This window comes from Camelina sativa, chromosome 3 (assembly GCF_000633955.1).
Source record: "Camelina sativa cultivar DH55 chromosome 3, Cs, whole genome shotgun sequence".
In the NCBI taxonomy this organism is placed as follows: domain Eukaryota; kingdom Viridiplantae; phylum Streptophyta; class Magnoliopsida; order Brassicales; family Brassicaceae; genus Camelina; species Camelina sativa.
This window is the reverse complement of record NC_025687.1, coordinates 25,428,334-25,444,938: the sequence shown is the minus strand read 5'-3', so window position 1 is coordinate 25,444,938 and position 16,605 is coordinate 25,428,334. Positions and strand designations below refer to the sequence as shown.

General features: G+C 35.0%; 4 protein-coding genes across 4 annotated transcripts; 1 reads left to right on the top strand and 3 right to left on the bottom strand.

Annotated features, from left to right (window-relative positions):
• On the top strand, positions 4,579 to 6,855 carry LOC104778073. Its single transcript, XM_010502440.2, has 6 exons — positions 4,579 to 4,826; positions 5,151 to 5,304; positions 5,404 to 5,474; positions 5,593 to 5,678; positions 5,767 to 6,346; positions 6,427 to 6,855. The coding sequence occupies exons 1-6, from the start codon at positions 4,725 to 4,727 to the stop codon at positions 6,703 to 6,705; spliced, it is 1,272 nt and encodes a 423-aa protein (XP_010500742.1). The 5' UTR covers positions 4,579 to 4,724; the 3' UTR covers positions 6,706 to 6,855.
• LOC104778072 (probable LRR receptor-like protein kinase At1g51890) lies at positions 6,944 to 8,717 on the bottom strand. Its single transcript, XM_010502439.2, has 6 exons — positions 8,513 to 8,717; positions 8,189 to 8,409; positions 7,987 to 8,113; positions 7,847 to 7,909; positions 7,576 to 7,768; positions 6,944 to 7,504 (listed from the first exon to the last, which is right to left on the bottom strand). Exons 1-6 carry the CDS (start codon positions 8,559 to 8,561, stop codon positions 7,141 to 7,143), a joined length of 1,017 nt encoding a protein of 338 aa, XP_010500741.1. The 5' UTR covers positions 8,562 to 8,717; the 3' UTR covers positions 6,944 to 7,140.
• Positions 9,391 to 13,008, bottom strand: LOC104778071 (metal tolerance protein C4-like). The gene is made up of 13 exons (XM_010502438.2): positions 12,431 to 13,008; positions 12,262 to 12,316; positions 11,708 to 11,840; positions 11,570 to 11,625; positions 11,363 to 11,477; positions 11,214 to 11,271; positions 10,978 to 11,096; positions 10,718 to 10,837; positions 10,539 to 10,640; positions 10,370 to 10,442; positions 10,140 to 10,207; positions 9,940 to 10,000; positions 9,391 to 9,855 (listed from the first exon to the last, which is right to left on the bottom strand). The coding sequence occupies exons 1-13, from the start codon at positions 12,723 to 12,725 to the stop codon at positions 9,731 to 9,733; spliced, it is 1,380 nt and encodes a 459-aa protein (XP_010500740.1). The 5' UTR covers positions 12,726 to 13,008; the 3' UTR covers positions 9,391 to 9,730.
• LOC104778070 (GATA transcription factor 28) lies at positions 13,575 to 16,570 on the bottom strand. Its single transcript, XM_010502436.2, has 8 exons — positions 16,347 to 16,570; positions 15,490 to 15,816; positions 15,266 to 15,358; positions 15,056 to 15,189; positions 14,813 to 14,944; positions 14,224 to 14,329; positions 14,041 to 14,112; positions 13,575 to 13,936 (listed from the first exon to the last, which is right to left on the bottom strand). The coding sequence occupies exons 2-8, from the start codon at positions 15,793 to 15,795 to the stop codon at positions 13,871 to 13,873; spliced, it is 909 nt and encodes a 302-aa protein (XP_010500738.1). The 5' UTR covers positions 15,796 to 15,816; positions 16,347 to 16,570; the 3' UTR covers positions 13,575 to 13,870.

Genomic DNA, 16,605 nt, shown 5'->3' with positions numbered 1-16,605 from the left:
TTTTTTTTTTTTTTTTTTTGTCAAATATCATCCTTAATTTTCTAAGACATTATTTTAACTTACAAATGAAGTTTTAAAGCAACCAAATAATAGGTCAATTATAATTGAAAGAAAATATCCTAAATTTTTTTTCTCTCTCTCGGCAATCGAGAATTTAAATTTACTGCAAAGAATGTTCAAGTTGAACATGTGGAAGTAACCAACCCCAAAATGGATTTTAGAAAGGTTAATAATGTTATGGTGAGTCTTACATTTGAGACTTTGGTCAGAGTACTCATATATGGAGGGAATCCCTGAAAAGCATCAAAATATTTCTAATGGCTATGTCATCAATTTGACCAATAAATCTAATTATTTACTAGTGCTGCCAAATTACACATTACTCTGCCCGTCTGCCGTCCATCCAATTTCCCTAACTCGCTCTGACAAATAGATCGAAGCAAGAAGAGTAGTTTTGTTTCTCTCTAACACTATTTTTGTTACACTAATTTCACCAGCTAACATACTATTACACCAATTTTGTATAGCAACTTATAGTTAAAATATGAATAAACTATAGGTATAGTTAGATGTTAGTGTAAAATATCACACATCCGAAAAATGTGAAGGATTTAAGTAATATATAAAGGGTTAGGGCCAATCTACTAATTATTAATTGGTTTTTAGTTGGAAGTTCAAGATAAGTCTAAATTTAATATGGTATCAGAGCAAGTTGATTGTTGGGCCACCCCATGGATGTTGTTCCCACATATGTCCACGCTTCAGATGGTCATGCCTGAGCGTGAGAGAGGGTGTTAGTGTAAAATATCCCACATTGAAAAAATGTGAAAGATTTAAGTAATATATAAAAGGTTAGAGTCTTTCTACTCATTCCCAATTGGTTTTGAATTGGAAGTCCAACTCAAAACCTAAATTTAATATTAGACGACCTATTCTCGCTTTAATTTCAGAATAATGTCTATAACAAACATCAAAACAGTTACCACCACATAAACTAATCCAAACTAGTTGTTTTTCGTTTGGGACTCTTACCCAACCGAGATCTTATGATATTTGGTTTAAAATATTCTTGGAGACATTATTTGTTACCTTTATATCTTTCATTTTGCCAAGACACATAATTGTTCATTTCAAACTTTATCTTTAAGAGTAGATGAGACATGATTCATGTAATAATGGCGTGATACTTGGGGAAAAACGGTACAAAAACATTGATCCACACAAAGAAACGGTACACTATTTTGAGATTAGAAAAAGCAAGCCTCTTAAACACGTTATACATATTTTAAATTGTAAAAGAATAATTGTAAAGGTTTTAAATCAAATTACTGTTTGTTACAGAATTCTTTCTTATTTCACTACTACTCACAAATTTTGTGACTTTATATATATATCTGTTAATAAGTTTTATTAATGATATGTAATAATGTAATCTATATTTTTCAATTAAAAAAATGGACTCTTAATATTATTTATATAGTTTATATAACGAATTTCTAATCATTTGTGGCTAAAACAATTAAGGATTGCATTTTATATGCCCAGCCATTGTCTTGTTTATCACCTTTGGTCTATTCTTCTAGTCTTTGATTTCCATAAGGATGTTTTCCTTTTTAAGCTTAGGCTTCATTTTGTTTGGAGATATGCTAGTCTTCTTTGTACGCAGTTGGTTCTTCTCAGTTGTTTGTTTGTTGTGGTTGATAGCTTCTTCAGTTCATCATCATGCTCGTTCGAGCTCGGTTTTATCGAGTTGCTAGGCTTCGCTCCTTATCCTTGTTTTGCAGATTTGTTTAGATTTAATTGTTTTTTGTAAGGCATTTTTTACGTAGACGATTATGGACAATATTGTTGTTATCGTCGCATTCAAAGCGTTTCGGATCCTTGCTTGCTGGGTTATGAAGACTTTGATTATGTTTATAGAAATTGGTTATCTTCATGATAGGAAGTGGTTGATGTTAGCTTTGGATTAGGTAGTTGGGGAGAAGAGTTATTCTTGCATTTTAAAACTAATATGTTGTGTAAGAGTTATGCTTTATTGCCTATGTTCTACTTTGCATTTTTTTTTTTCGTTTTATGCTTCCAGAAATTTTTTGTTGTTAATAAATTTAGTTTTATTTTTTGTTGGCTTTAGACTCTATAAATATTTTTGTTTTCCTTCCGTTCAAGTTGTATCATCTATACTAGTATTTGAACAATACTTAGGTTGAACCTCTCCTTTCACCTCCTTGTAAAATAAGGAAATAAAATATATATACATTATTATAAAATTAAAAATTTAAACCACTTTTTTATAACCCAAACCGACATATGATTTCATTCTAATTGTAAAATCTAAACCCTAACTATCTCATTTGTAAACCCAAACCGACATATAATTTCGTTATAATTGTAAAATCTAAACCCTAACAATCTCGTTTGTAAACCCAAACCGACATATAATTTCGTTCTAATTGTAAAATCTAAACCCTAACCATCTCATTTGTAAACCCAAACCGACATATAATTTCGTTCTAATTATAAAATCTAAACTCTAACCACCTCATTTGTAAACCCAAACCGACATATAATTTCGTTTTAATTATATAATCTAAACCCTAAAAAAAATATTTGTAAACTCAAACCGACATAATTTCGTTTTGATTGTAAAATCTAAACCCTAAACAATTTATTTGTAAACCCAAACAGACACATAATTTTGTTCTAGTTGTAAAATCTAAACCAATCCAATATTTAAATTTCCTAAATTAAAAGTATACAGAATTTGTTTCCTTAATTGGTTTTGCTTTTTAATTTTATTTTTAAAATGAGATAATGTATAGAAGATTTTGATTGGTTGAAAAGAAGGAGGTGAATGGAGAGGTTCACCCCTCTAGAGGTGAACCTAAGTATTTTTCCTAGTATTTTTGCAGCAGTTTTTGCTCAAAAATGTTTTTTGGAAAGTTTTTACATAAGTATTTTTCCTAGTATTTTTGCAGCAGTTTTTGCTCAAAAATGTTTTTTGGAAAGTTTTTACATTGAATGCCATTTAATGCTTATATTCATATCCAAACAAGTTTAGTTAACTTTCTCTTCTATCCTTTAAACCAAACACAATTAAAATATTTTAAATATCCATATATATTGTTCTATAATTATTGTCAAAAAAAATGTTCTATAATTAATATAGATATTTAGAAGATTTATTCCAGATTTAAAAAAATTATTCTCCTATCATCTCTTTTTGATTTTAAAATTTAAATGTAGTGAATCATCATATAATACATAAAGTTAATAAAAAAATATGTATTTTTCCTGCATATGTTGTGATTTGAATTTTTTAAAACAAACATATATCACTCAATTAATATAAAAAGTGTGTGTTCAACATACATATATAGTAAATTTACCGTATATAGTAAATTATAAACATCTTAAAATTTTATAATTTATATAGTAAATTATAAAATTTTAAGAAGTTTATAATTTATAACTAATATATCTAAACTTAATAAAAAGTTTAAAATTATAAATATTTAAACATATTAAATTTTTAAAATTACACAAACGAGTTATATTACATGACGGATTATATGACATTAATTAATAATACAAAAAAATAAACTATCAGTAATATGATATTTCAATACGGATTAAATCCTCATTTTAATGTTTTAACAACACCAATATAAAATATGTTGAATCATAGTGATTTAATTAAGATTGTAATAAAGAAAAATTATTGTGCATTATACCACGATTTATATATTAAATCACTAGAATTAAAAAAATATATATATATTAGCAAAATTAGTATTAAAATAGTACATTAACACAACTGATCATTATTAACATTTAATTTTAATACTAATTTTATATTGGTGTTAACTAATATTACTGACACTACTCTTTGCACAAATGATCATTTATTACATTTAATTATAAACATCTCGTAACGGAACCTACTTGTACTTTTAAAACCAACAACAAAAAGAGAACTTCAGTAATGCAAAAAACGCTTAAATACTCCATAGACATAGTAATCAATAGTGTGGCAACTGGGCAAGTCACTTGTCAAATTTTAATCAATAAATTTGACAAATATACAGTAAATACAATTAAATGAATTATTATTATATTTCTTAAAATGTGATAAATTAATTAATTTGCAGAAAAACGACAAATCAATTAAGGAAAACATAAACAATGTGACTTATATTATTCCAGATTTAGTTTAGTTATTTAATTGAAGAATATTAAAAGATTCAAAACCACCACCACTTCGGTAAGTAAATAAAGATGAGATTTTTGTTTACTAATATTGGTTCGATACGGTACAAATCCGGTGATCTGACATTAAAACCCGGTTATCTGACATTAAAATCCGGTTAAAAAATATACAAGTTGAGTTATATAAATACCAGAATTGACGGCGAGAGTGTCGGTGGCTGTGTTTAAGGAAGAGAGACGTCGTCACTTGAGAACACTGACAAGTAAATATAATAAAAATTAAATTAAGAAAAAATAAAAAAAAAGGAAGTGTCTTTTGACAAAATCATCACAGATTTGTGAAAAATCTTGTCTCTGTTTTTTTTTTTTTTTATTTATTAAATTTTTTCCTTTTTATTAACGATCTGTAAATTCTCCTCAGTTTCCGTGAAACCCTTGGAAAAACCCATTTTCTCTTTTCGAGAGAGGAGGGAGGAGGGAGGAGAGGAGAGGAGAGGAGAGTGTTGTAAGAAGAAGAAATGGGTGTGGATTTGAGGCAAGTGGTGGCTGGGATTCTCACCATTACCATGTTTGTGATGCTTGGACAAATGCTTCATAGAGATTACTTTGATGCTCTTCAGGTATTTTATCCCTAACCCCCACCCACCCACCTGCGACAGTGACTGAGCTTAATTCTTTGAGAAGCAGATCTAGTTTTATACAACCCTCAATTCAATTGAAGAAAAAAAGAACCTATTTTTGTTCATTTTGGATCGAATTTGGATTGTATTGATGATCATAAAGGCTCATACTTTGGAGAGAACGATCGATTCAGCTGTTTTTTTTCATCTATATTGATTGTGAAAGTTTCAAGCTTTTTTTGATTCTATTGGTAGCTTTGAAATCTCCAAATGCTTCTTCTCTTTAAGTTCTGCTTTTGTGTGTGTGTTTTGTGGGGTTTACAGGAGAAAATCCAAGGAGATGCACATGATATTGAATTCAAGGGATCAAAAGTAGCTGTTGAAGATGGACTTGTTAGAGCTATTCAAGGTGTGAATAATGGACCTTGGATGGAGGATAGCCATGAACTTAAACCTTGTTGGTCCATTTCTCAATCTGGTATGTCACCTGAGTTGTTCCTTCAGATTAGTTATAGTTTTCTTATCTTCTCTGTAGTTTTTGGTTTGGTGTGTGTTAATGTTTCTTCTGGTGTTGCAGATGAAGCAATATCATCGAAGGGTTATGTTACATTCTCCTTAACGAATGGTCCTGAGTACCATGTCTCTCAGGTATCCTTTATATTAACTGTAAAGTTTGAAATCTGTGAATTCAATCTGAATTTCCTTTAGACATGTTCTCATCTTTCCTGTGATGTTTTATGTTGTTTGACTTTACCATCTTGTTTAGATTACTGATGCCGTTATGGTGGCGAAGCATCTTGGAGCAACTCTAGTGCTTCCCGATATAAGAGGAAGCAAGCCTGGTGATGAAATGTTAGTGGTTTTTGTATTATGCATTTTGGTTTCGTCAAATTGTTTGTTTCTTTAAGGTTCTATGAACACATTCGGAATGCTTGTTCAGGAACTTTGATGATATCTATGATGTGGACAAACTTATTAAAAGCTTGGAAAGCGTCGTCAACGTTGTAAGAAAATTGCCGAGCCATGTATCTCTAAGAGATATCGCCATTGTTAAGGTTCCTACCCGAGTTGCAGAAGATTACATAAAGGCACATATTGACCCCATCTTCAAATCAAAAGGGAACATAAGAGTTACAACCTATTTCCCTTCGGTGAACTTGAGGAAATCTTCGCAGGGTGGTGAAACCGACCCTGTCTCTTGTTTGGCAATGTTTGGTTCCTTGGAGTTGCAACCTGCAGTGAATGATTTGGTTGAGTCGATGATTCAGCGGCTGAAGACACACAGCAAGAAATCAGGTGGCCGTTTCCTAGCCATAGACTTGAGGGTTGAGATACTTGAAAAGAAAAATTGTCATGAAGCAGGTGCTGTGGGATCCAAAACCTGTTACAACGCACAAGAGATTGCATTGTTCTTGAGGAAGCTTGGATTTGACAGTGATACAACTATATATCTTACTCAGCCAAGATGGGAGAGCAGCCTCAATATACTTAAGGACATTTTCCCGAAAACATATACTAAGGTGCTTAAATCCTTCATTATCTAGTATCTGAAGTTCTCTCCCATAAGCTAATCTTGATTTTTTGTTTCTGAAAAATGCAGGAGTCGATAATGCCGTCAGATAAGAAATCGAAGTACCTTGAATTAGAAAATTCTGAATATGAAAATGTTATTGACTTCTACATAAGTTCAAAGAGTGATGTATTTGTGCCAGCCATTCCTGGTCTGTTTTACGCCAATACAGTTGGAAAACGGATAGCATTAGGCAAGCCTCAAGTTCTTGTTCCAGCAGAGATCTCAGGAACATCTGGTCGTTCTACTGATTACATCTCTCCCTATATCTCAAGGAAGAACCATTTGGCGTATTCATGTTTTTGCTGAACTTATGAGGGAAATGTTTTGTCAATGTGATCTTGAAACCAAAATCCATGTCACTAAAGTTGTAAGCCAATCTAGTTACCTGGGGTTTTCCGGTTGTTTAATATTGATAAGTTTAGCTCGATACCAATTTGATTTAGTCCAGTATTCTCATTGGTGTTGCCTTGTTTAGGACAGAAAACTCTATATGTTACAATTTGAATCTATTGGCTCATACTTTTTACATACTTTTCATGTCATAGTCAAAGGAGGAACATGGAGGATACAGGGAAACAGTGTTTACTGTTCAAACATTACTGAAAATTTAAAACTGTAAAATAGAGAAAATGCAGTAACCATGCTAGAACGATACAATGTACGATCATGTAAATGTTTTTGGATCATGAAGAAAGATGAAAACGATTGAGATTGTTGAACTAGTGGACAGGGTCACAACGATCACTGACTCTCTTGAGTTATCTCCCCAGTTCTTCCATGAGTTCTAGACATCTCTAAAGCCAGACACTCGTTGAGCTCCATAACAACCTGACTCATGCGTGTCCTATTATTACAAGAACGAGCTACACAAGTGCGTGCTATCTCCATAGATTTACTGACTGAGTTGGGATCAAAGTCACTGTTTAGCCTGGGATCAACAATCTCTCTAGTACTGCCTTTTGCGACCTCTGAATCGACCCACTTGGAAATGTGAGGACGTTCACGGTTGCTATCAATGACAGGCTGATTGGTTATCAACTCCAACAGAACAATTCCAAAGCTATAAATGTCGCTCCGTTTGGTTAAACGGTTTGAGTTGAAGTACCTGCATTATCATCAAGTGATTCAGTATATAACACCTTCGAGTCCATCAAAATTTATGAGATGGTTTCTTACGTGTCATGCAGGTATGGATTTCTTCCAGGCTTGACATAAATCTTATTTGACTCCTGTATGTGAGGGTTGGTTGGGGAGGATCTCGACAGCCCGAAATCAGCCAGTTTCGCTTCGAAGTTTTCGTCTAGTAGGATATATGTCGGCTTAACATATCTGTGAAGGAATCTCAACTCGCTATGCAAATACTCTAGACCTGTCAAAAGCACTCTACAAATATCAGTTTCTGTCATGAATGAAAAACTCTGTTTCAAGAACTGCAGCTTTAAGTTACCCTGTGCTACTCCAATGATGATTTTTAACCTGCTTTCCCAGGTTGGGACATTACCAAACTTCCCTATTAAATCAAAAACAAATGCGGTTATCTTCTACAACTTGAAGAAAAGACCAAAACTAGAATGTGGTTGTTCATACCAGATAGTTGATCTTTCAAGTCTCCATTTGCGACGAATTCATAGATAAGTGCCAAGTGCTCACCATCATCACAGTACCCAATGAGGCTCACCAAGTTTTTGTGACGAACTTTTACAAAATCGTGAACCTGATCAACCAAGAAAACGTTCAGCTGATGAATATCTAATATTTTTTTTCGGGAATGAATAATCCAGTTTACTACCTCTTTGGTAAACTGTTCAATGTTATAGATGGATGCTCGGTTTAGCATCTTTACTGCTACTTGTTGCTTGTTTAAAACTCCATGATAAACTACACCAAACCCTCCTTTGCCATGAACTTTATTGAACTTGTTGGTCATCTTTATAACCTCGGCATACGTGTAACTATTGGCTGGAATGTACACATATGGTTCATACTCAATAATGGAATCGTCTGCATAACCTGCATAGAAAAAAGTTGGGTAAAAATGGTTAAGAAAACGAAAGGTACTGCAGGATATAACTATAAAGTTCCTAATGTTTTGATCTTTGTGCATTCGACATACAGCAAATGAACTTAGAAACGAAACGCCTCAGGCCTGTCACTTCCGTCATCGTCTAGATTGCAAACTGGTTTATCTGTACATCAGAAACAGATCATGGCCATAAACACACGAAAGAGCATAAGAACTTTTGCTAGTCAACTCTAAGACAATGTCAACATCTCGGGTGGGTCAACTTCTTACGCGTTCCCACTCTAGATATAAAACAACTTTTATCTATTTCAAATGTTCCGTCAAATTGATAGAAAGTATAAACATCTGGATATCAAAATCTTGAAATCAGGTTGGTCACTGCCATCATCATCACCTAAAATGCAGCTGGCTAATCCATTACTTAGGGAAAACACCATAGCTATAATCCAAAAGAGCACAAGTCAACTTTTAAGACAATGTCAACTTCCGTTTTTTCTTTGGTTTGATTAAGACAAAAAGCTCTGTTCAAATGGGTTATTTTCTCTGTATTAGTTGATGAAACATACACCCTCACATAAGATAATGATGCCTGAATTAAAGTGTATGATATGGGCTGTCCAAAGCATTTATGATCTCCCATTGCAAAGCGGCTATTGAAGCTTTTGATTGGCCATGGTACTGCGCAGTTTCTAATACACAGCTTGTTTCTCAAGTCTTGAAGTGTGTTCTTAGAGGTTGAGATCGAGGAAAGCTAACTTGATTGCAGGAGCGATTGCTAACCCTTGGTGGTCCGGTAAGGAAAACCAGATTTGTGACAAAGCTAGATGTTTCGAGCATCCCTGTTATTGTAATAAATGTGGATCATGTGCATGCTAACTAATTTTTACTACTCTGCCTATTAACTATTGATGGTTTTCATCATGTTGCAGTGATCAAATTCAGTTCGCTATACACCAATGGTCTGACACTAAATACCAAGTACTAAAACATTAATTGTGTATATATAAAATAATATTGATCTGAATCACATCTCAATGTTTCTACAAGCCACAAGCTTCTTTTTTTTGTGTGAGCATAGAAGATAAAGCCAACACTCATGAGACTTCCAAGTCTTCTACACCAAAAACAAGATAAGAGAAGAAGCCATCTGCAAAGTTGGTCCAATCACACACCTGACAACACTATATCTTCATGAGGCCATGCTTTTACCACAACCAAACGTGTGGCTTCCATTTCTTGAGGCCAAGAGAATGGAGGACATCAGAATGTATCGATAATCCGACCTTGAATAAAGCGAGTTTCTTCAGATCATAAAGATGGGTCTGTAGGATTGTGTGCTTCGATGTCAACATGTTGGATTCCAGGGACAAGCTCTTGGATCTCTTTCTCTAACCGGTCTACTTCGCTTCCTAAAGCCGTGACAACTTCCTCACCTGCAACAGATTACTCAGTATATTTTTCAAGCTTGGAACATTATATATGACAAATCCAGAAGTAGAACTTGACATTTTGCGCACCATAGTTTGACATAATCTTGAGCATTGCAGAATCATCTCCTTTCTTTGCGGCCTCCCGAAACTGAGTAAATACACCATCAATATTCAGCAATGTTGAATTAACGAACAGTCGAACACCATATTTTAACTAATGCTAGTTAACAGATTGTTCATCAGTTAAAAGGACACAACTAGAAGATAAAGGCTGCAAAATTAGTTACCAGTTTCGCCCACTCTTCACGCCCAGTTCTCTTCAGATAGTTTTGGACAACCATCTGCCCGTTGAAATCTGTTTGGACATACCAATTAATACAGTGCCTAATGTAATCACTCAAGAAGTCCAGAATACGATAGAGTGATCTTCACTCGCAAAGGTTTTGCCTCTTTCGTTCTTATTTTCAAGTAAAGGGAACAATCCAATTCTTTAAGAGCAATAAACAGTTCAACTCACCTATTTCAGCTTTAAATCTGAAGGATCCAGGACCAATCACTTCACTTTTGCAATCATATAAAGCATCTACAACCTACACAACAAAAAAATCAATTCTGAGCCCACCTTCTATATGCTTTAAATGTCATCATATATGAGATTTCTAAGTTATGATAAGAAGAATTTATACCGTGTCATTCCTTAAAAACTTAAGAACTTTACTCATGTCTTGATCATCCATTGCTCTTCCAATCAAGGCATGTCGGTTTCGTTGAATGAGAAATATAGCAACCTAGTAGAATTTATACTCTTGGTTAAGATATGTAATATAGAGTGATAAAGAGCAAGTATAGGAGAGCACAAACATACCATTCCAAGTAAATTACCGACTACAATTGACCCTATAGGATCATAAATAGGATTTCCTGTCATCCTAACAGCAACAAGAGATGCAGCAGCAATTGCTAAACCTGCCACTGCAGCGCCATCCTGTGCATTTACAATAGTTACTAACGGAAAAATAAGAGCATAATACAGTTTAGCAGTGTTATATAACAATTCACTCTAACAACTTCCCATAACTCTGTTTCTATATATGTTCAAATAAGGTCCAAGCTAAAAAGTAATACCTCAGTCATAACAGCAACAGAAGTAGGATCATGACCACGCCATATATAATCTCTTATGGTCATGCCTTCTTGAGCAGCTCCTTTTTTAACAGATTGAATCGCAACAAGAAGCGAAGCACCTTTAAGAAATACAGATTAACAAACTATATTAAGCATGTAGGCTTGAAGCATAGCTAGACCAACTTCAAGAAAGGTACACATAACAAAGAGGCACAAAGATCAGGAAAAGTTGATACCTTCAATTACAAAAGAACCACCAATTACCAAAGCAGCATATTCCATATTCGGAGGTGGCTGAGAAAGATTGTCAAAATTGATGAAAAACCAAGAAAATGTATGAGGAGTATTTAACAACCCAAAAGATCATATAGAGCCAGCCAATTACCGAAGAAGTCCACAAGTTCTGTACTCCATTGACTATGGTAGCACCAGACCCAAGGCAAAAGATGCCAACAGCAGATATCAAGGACCATACAAATCTTTCTTTTGAGTAGCCATAGCTGAGCAAAGTAAAAAATTTGGTCTAAGGATTTCTTCAAACAAGAGAAAGCTGTTCTGCCATCGAGTATACAAGATTACTAGAGAGACTCACGGATGAAGAGCATCTGGCGCACGCCTTGAGCTACTGAGCCCATAAGCAAGAAGTGCCTACAACATCAATATGTATCAGTTTTTCTGCACCCAATATTCAATATATAAAACTAGACAGAAACGCATAACAGCAACAAACCTGGTTAGCAAAATCAGCGACGGAGTGAACTACTTCAGCCATTATGACATGGCTAGAACTTGTCCACCAAACCCCAAACTTGAGCGAAAACACGAGGAAGTTGCACCATAGTGCAGTAGTGACAGCTCTTTGACTGCAAAATTTTCACGGAAGCATAACTCAGGAGTTAGTAAAAACACCCAATAAAGATATAGCAAGAGAGCTTCACTAGAGAAAGACATCAGGTACATGTTAGAAGTTTTCTTCTCATGACCTCCCTTGGCTAACTCAATGAACTTCACCAAGTAACAGGACTACTAAAGCACAACAAAGGCTATGAAACTGAACCCAAAACAGAAGCTAGCTAACACTGTATTCTACCAGAATGAATCTTCATGAGTATACATGTAATAACAGATAAAAATTTCCAGTTTTGGAACCCAAACAACCAGTAAACAAAATGTAGTTAGCTAACGGGGGAAGCCAATATAAACTTCGTAAACCACACATACACAACTTGATCAGCGAAGTAGACTACTCACATTACAAGAAAACAGTAATGAATGAGTCTTTACCTGTGTTGATCACTTATCTCAATTCTCTTCACTTGTTTCGCCCGAGTGAAGAAACCTGTACACGAAGCAAACCCATAAACAAATTTCTCCAAACTAATAAGTATCCCAAAAAAATACAAAAAAAAAAAAATGAAGACTTTAGGTCAAGGAAGACAAGGAGAAGACATACTCCGGTGAGAGGAGTAGGAATCAATCAAAGGAGTATCCGTATCGAGAGAAACAGAACATCGCACACCAACAAGACCTTTGTTTGAACAATTGGTGGAGAGAAAGCCTCTTAAATGAGGATTTGAACGGATAAGAGAAGTAAAACTCCGATGAGTATCTACAACGAACCCATCGTGCTTCTTGTCGTCGAACAACGAGAAGAAGTGAAGTGAGCCGCCGACACTTATTGCTCTGCTGTAATAACCTTTTCCTGGAGAATGAAGGAGGCGAGACAAAATCCGATGCGTTGATTGCATTTCAGAGTCTTAATTAGAGCATGCAAAGATTGGATTTTTCTTTTTTTTTTTTCTCCGGGGAGAAAGCTTTTTGCTTTGTCCCGAAGTATTGAGATTCTTTGTAAATTGGGAAAGAAAGACAAATGCGAAGAAGAAAAAAAAAAACAATTTTTGGTAAAGTATATAATTTTCACAGTGATAGGGCTCGGCGGAGGAGGTCTCTGCTCTGCGTGTTGCGCATGTAGTTGAGGAAGACGAGCACAAAAAAAAAAAGATCTTTCTTTTTTTCTATTATTTTTTGTTTTGTTATTCACGAAAAAAAGAAAGTAAATTTCAATATCTTATATTATTTGAAGATATTATAATGTTTTTTGTCCACAAAGATTATAAGAATATCCTACTTCGTACCATTTCTTCCCAAAGCTTAGTTCAGTAATTAAATAAAGAAAATTATAATGTTACTTTAAGACTTATAAAACTGGTAAAGACGAAAAAGTCAAATATATTACAATAAAAATAAACTATGACAAAAAAATTCTAGATTTTCATGATAAGATGACATAATTCTGAGATTATTTTTTTTTATTTTTAAAAACAAGTATGGAATTAAAAATATCTTCCACCAATTCTATGTAAAAATCTCTTGTGCCATTGAAACCAAAGGATCAGTCACAGTCGCACTGAACCAATTTTTTGTTTTCTCCCTTTTTTTTTTTTTGTCAATTTCCTTTGGCTAATATAAATATCACAAGCCTTTTGTTTTTTGTTTTGTATTTCAGTTAAACAAGTTTGACTTAGAGAAGCCTTAGGCATTGAAAGAGGAGATAACATGATCCACTTCACATGGGGGCTAAGAAGACACTCTTTTGGTGAGATCTTAAATATTGTTAGTTGTCTCATAAAGATAAAACAGAGTCTTCAACATTACATTACATCAGAGTTCAGACAGTCTATGGACCAATGCAACAACGGCCTATGCAGCATTTCAATATCATAAGATAAGCAATCATCGCAGTGCAATATAATAAGCCGATTACATAAGTGACAGATCAAATCCGGATAACCTATATCGACTCAGATTCTTTCAAAGGGAATGATAAAGCTACAGCACCTGAGGTGATTCTTGAGATCTTCTCTTGCTTGTAATGGCAAGAGCCAATGTGTTCTCACTGTGAGTCGCTTACGTTATTGGCCACTGATATCATCAATTGATCAGCCTCAAGATTTGCATCCTGCAAAAATATATCAGACGTCCACATGTCTATATAATAATAAAGACGAACCAAATTTTGTTTAGCTCAAAAAATTTGTCTGGTCAAAAACTTATGTTGCTTACCTCATTCTTACTTAAAGGAACATTTAGGGGTGTCTGAGGAGAAGCGCCTTTGGATAAGTCCTTAAGGGCACCCTGAAATTATAAATGTCGTCATTTAGACAGACTAATTATCGAACCAAAAGTGCAACAGAGTGAGAAAGATAGAGAGAGAATTGTTCAATTGAGAAGCAAGTATCAGCTTGCCTTGTTTGCCCACATAAGTCCACATGCATTGCAAAGTGTTCTAGGCCCTGCAGGTCCACGCCGCATCATTGGAGTTGACTTCTCGCCGATTCCACAGTGCCGGCATCTGACAGGTTCCAGAACCATTCAAAGGAAGTAACATCAGATATGTTGATTATATCTTCTTAAACAAATTCTGGTTATGCCAAAAAATATTCATCATTTACAAAGACTTTAAACGACAGCTGTTTATCCCTAAGTCACTATCTCATTTGCAGGATTCAAAGATTAGTTCATCACAACCTGTTCTAACCAATCATCTATCACAGCAGTAATTTTGCTGCAGGCATGGGAGAGCATTAGATAAGAATTTGTTTGTACAAGTCCTTACAAATGAATATAGGCCATACATATCCTACATATTACATATGAAATGCGTATGTCTTGGATCATTGATAGATTTCAGAGTTCTAGTATCTCTACAACGTCTCTGGAAGCAAAACAACTTCTTAAGATGCTTAGCAAACTCATAATCTCTATGTTAAGTTGGTTCAGATTAATAAATAAGTCAGATACTTGAAGTTTATATTCAGAGCATTTATCAACTTACGAGATCTCTTGATTCTGCGCCTCGCTACCTTCTATAGCCCAGGTTTGATTAGACACCCAGCTAGATCCAGCAGATGCAGCTTCATCATTGTTCGACTTAGCAGATGTGAACTGTCCTTTATTGCGTTGCATCCTGTATAACGGAAAAAGCAAAAGCAATCAAAGAGCAGACCTTCATTACGAGGGTGCAAACTCAAAAGGATGTATCACTAGACTAAGTTGTTGATTTAGACATCAAATGTACCTCAAAGCAACTTCCTTGCGGACTGTATACCGAATCTTCTTATCAAAATTCCTACCTTTTCGCTTCTCTCGAAATCTGACCAAAGAAGCTAACCGCTGTGGAATACTAAACCTTTGAGGAGTACCAGGCAAACCCTGTATCGTTTATCTGTCAGCAATGCACAAAGGAAGTGAACTTATGTCCCAAAACTAGTATCGAATGTTTTATTACCAATGCCCTATTGTTCTGATGAGCTGATCCTAGGCTTGTAGGGGGTGCCTGAGGTAATTCTCGTCCACCCAATAATAGAAGCACGGCTTGAACCTACAGAAAACGTTGAAAAGAAAACAAGAGGCACTCGCACATAAGACTCACTAAGTGGAGAACACAAACCAACTAGTCAGTTATAGTCAAAATAGATTTATAATGTAACGAGAAAATAAAAATTGAAATACCTTTTCAGGCAACACACTGTCAAAAACGTAGACTTGGCCCTGAAAAGACAGTGTCAATTGATCTCCTTGTTCACTACCACGGTCGACTACTTCACCACGATTGTCTGTTATATTTCCCGGGTGAGAAGGAATGTCTGCTTCCACTCCCTCACTCATTGCACCAGCATTGCCACCATCAGCATGGTCATCAACCATGCCGCTTCCATTGTGGATGTGATGCAAAGCATGATGTTCATATTGCACATGCATTGGATCTTGAGCTTCTCCAATGTGCATTCGAGCATTGCTTCCATGAAGGTCATCCATGGTTGCTTTTCATCAATTAACCTGGTTCAGAATGTGTCAGTGAAATAAATTTACATCAAAATCGAAATTTTAAATATAAACACCCAAGTTTTCAAAAACAAAGGGTTAGAGCAAATAAGCACGATTCAGAGATGATCAGCCAAATTAAATCAGCTAATTTCGAAGGAGTCAGTGTAGGACTTCAAGCTTTGATAAGAAGTCAGTGTAGAAGAGCAGCCCCTTCTATAGAACATATAGATGAGAAGATCGGGATTTTGGACATAAACTCAAGTAACAACAACCAGAAAACCTAGTTTTGAACATTAAACAGAGACACCAAGTTCCAATCAACAAGCAACAGAACCTAATTGCATCAACCAGATCCAACCCAAAAATTCTAGCTTTCCACTCTTTAAGCCTTACACAGACCACATCATACCAAGTCCACAATCTAACTCTTAATTTCAACCAAACAAAACAAAAAAAAAAACCAGCAAAATCCTGCAAAAAAGCTATTGAAATAGCTTTCTCATTACGATAAGAGAAACCAAAAAAGACTTCAGATGAGGTACCTAAATCGTGGGAGCAACACCAGAAGAGAGTAATGAAGAATGTCGAAAGGCTCCAGGAGAAACCAAATACACACGAAGGAAACGGTGAAGAAGATGATCAATTGAAAAGCTCGGAAGCGACGAACAGCAGCAACCCAAAAAGGAGAAGAGAGACCAAAGACTAGAACACCAGCGAGACGAATACAGAACCGGAGAGAGCGTGAGAGAGAGAGAGAGACGGAACGGTGAGGGGGGGGGGGGCTAAAGAGACTCGATTTAT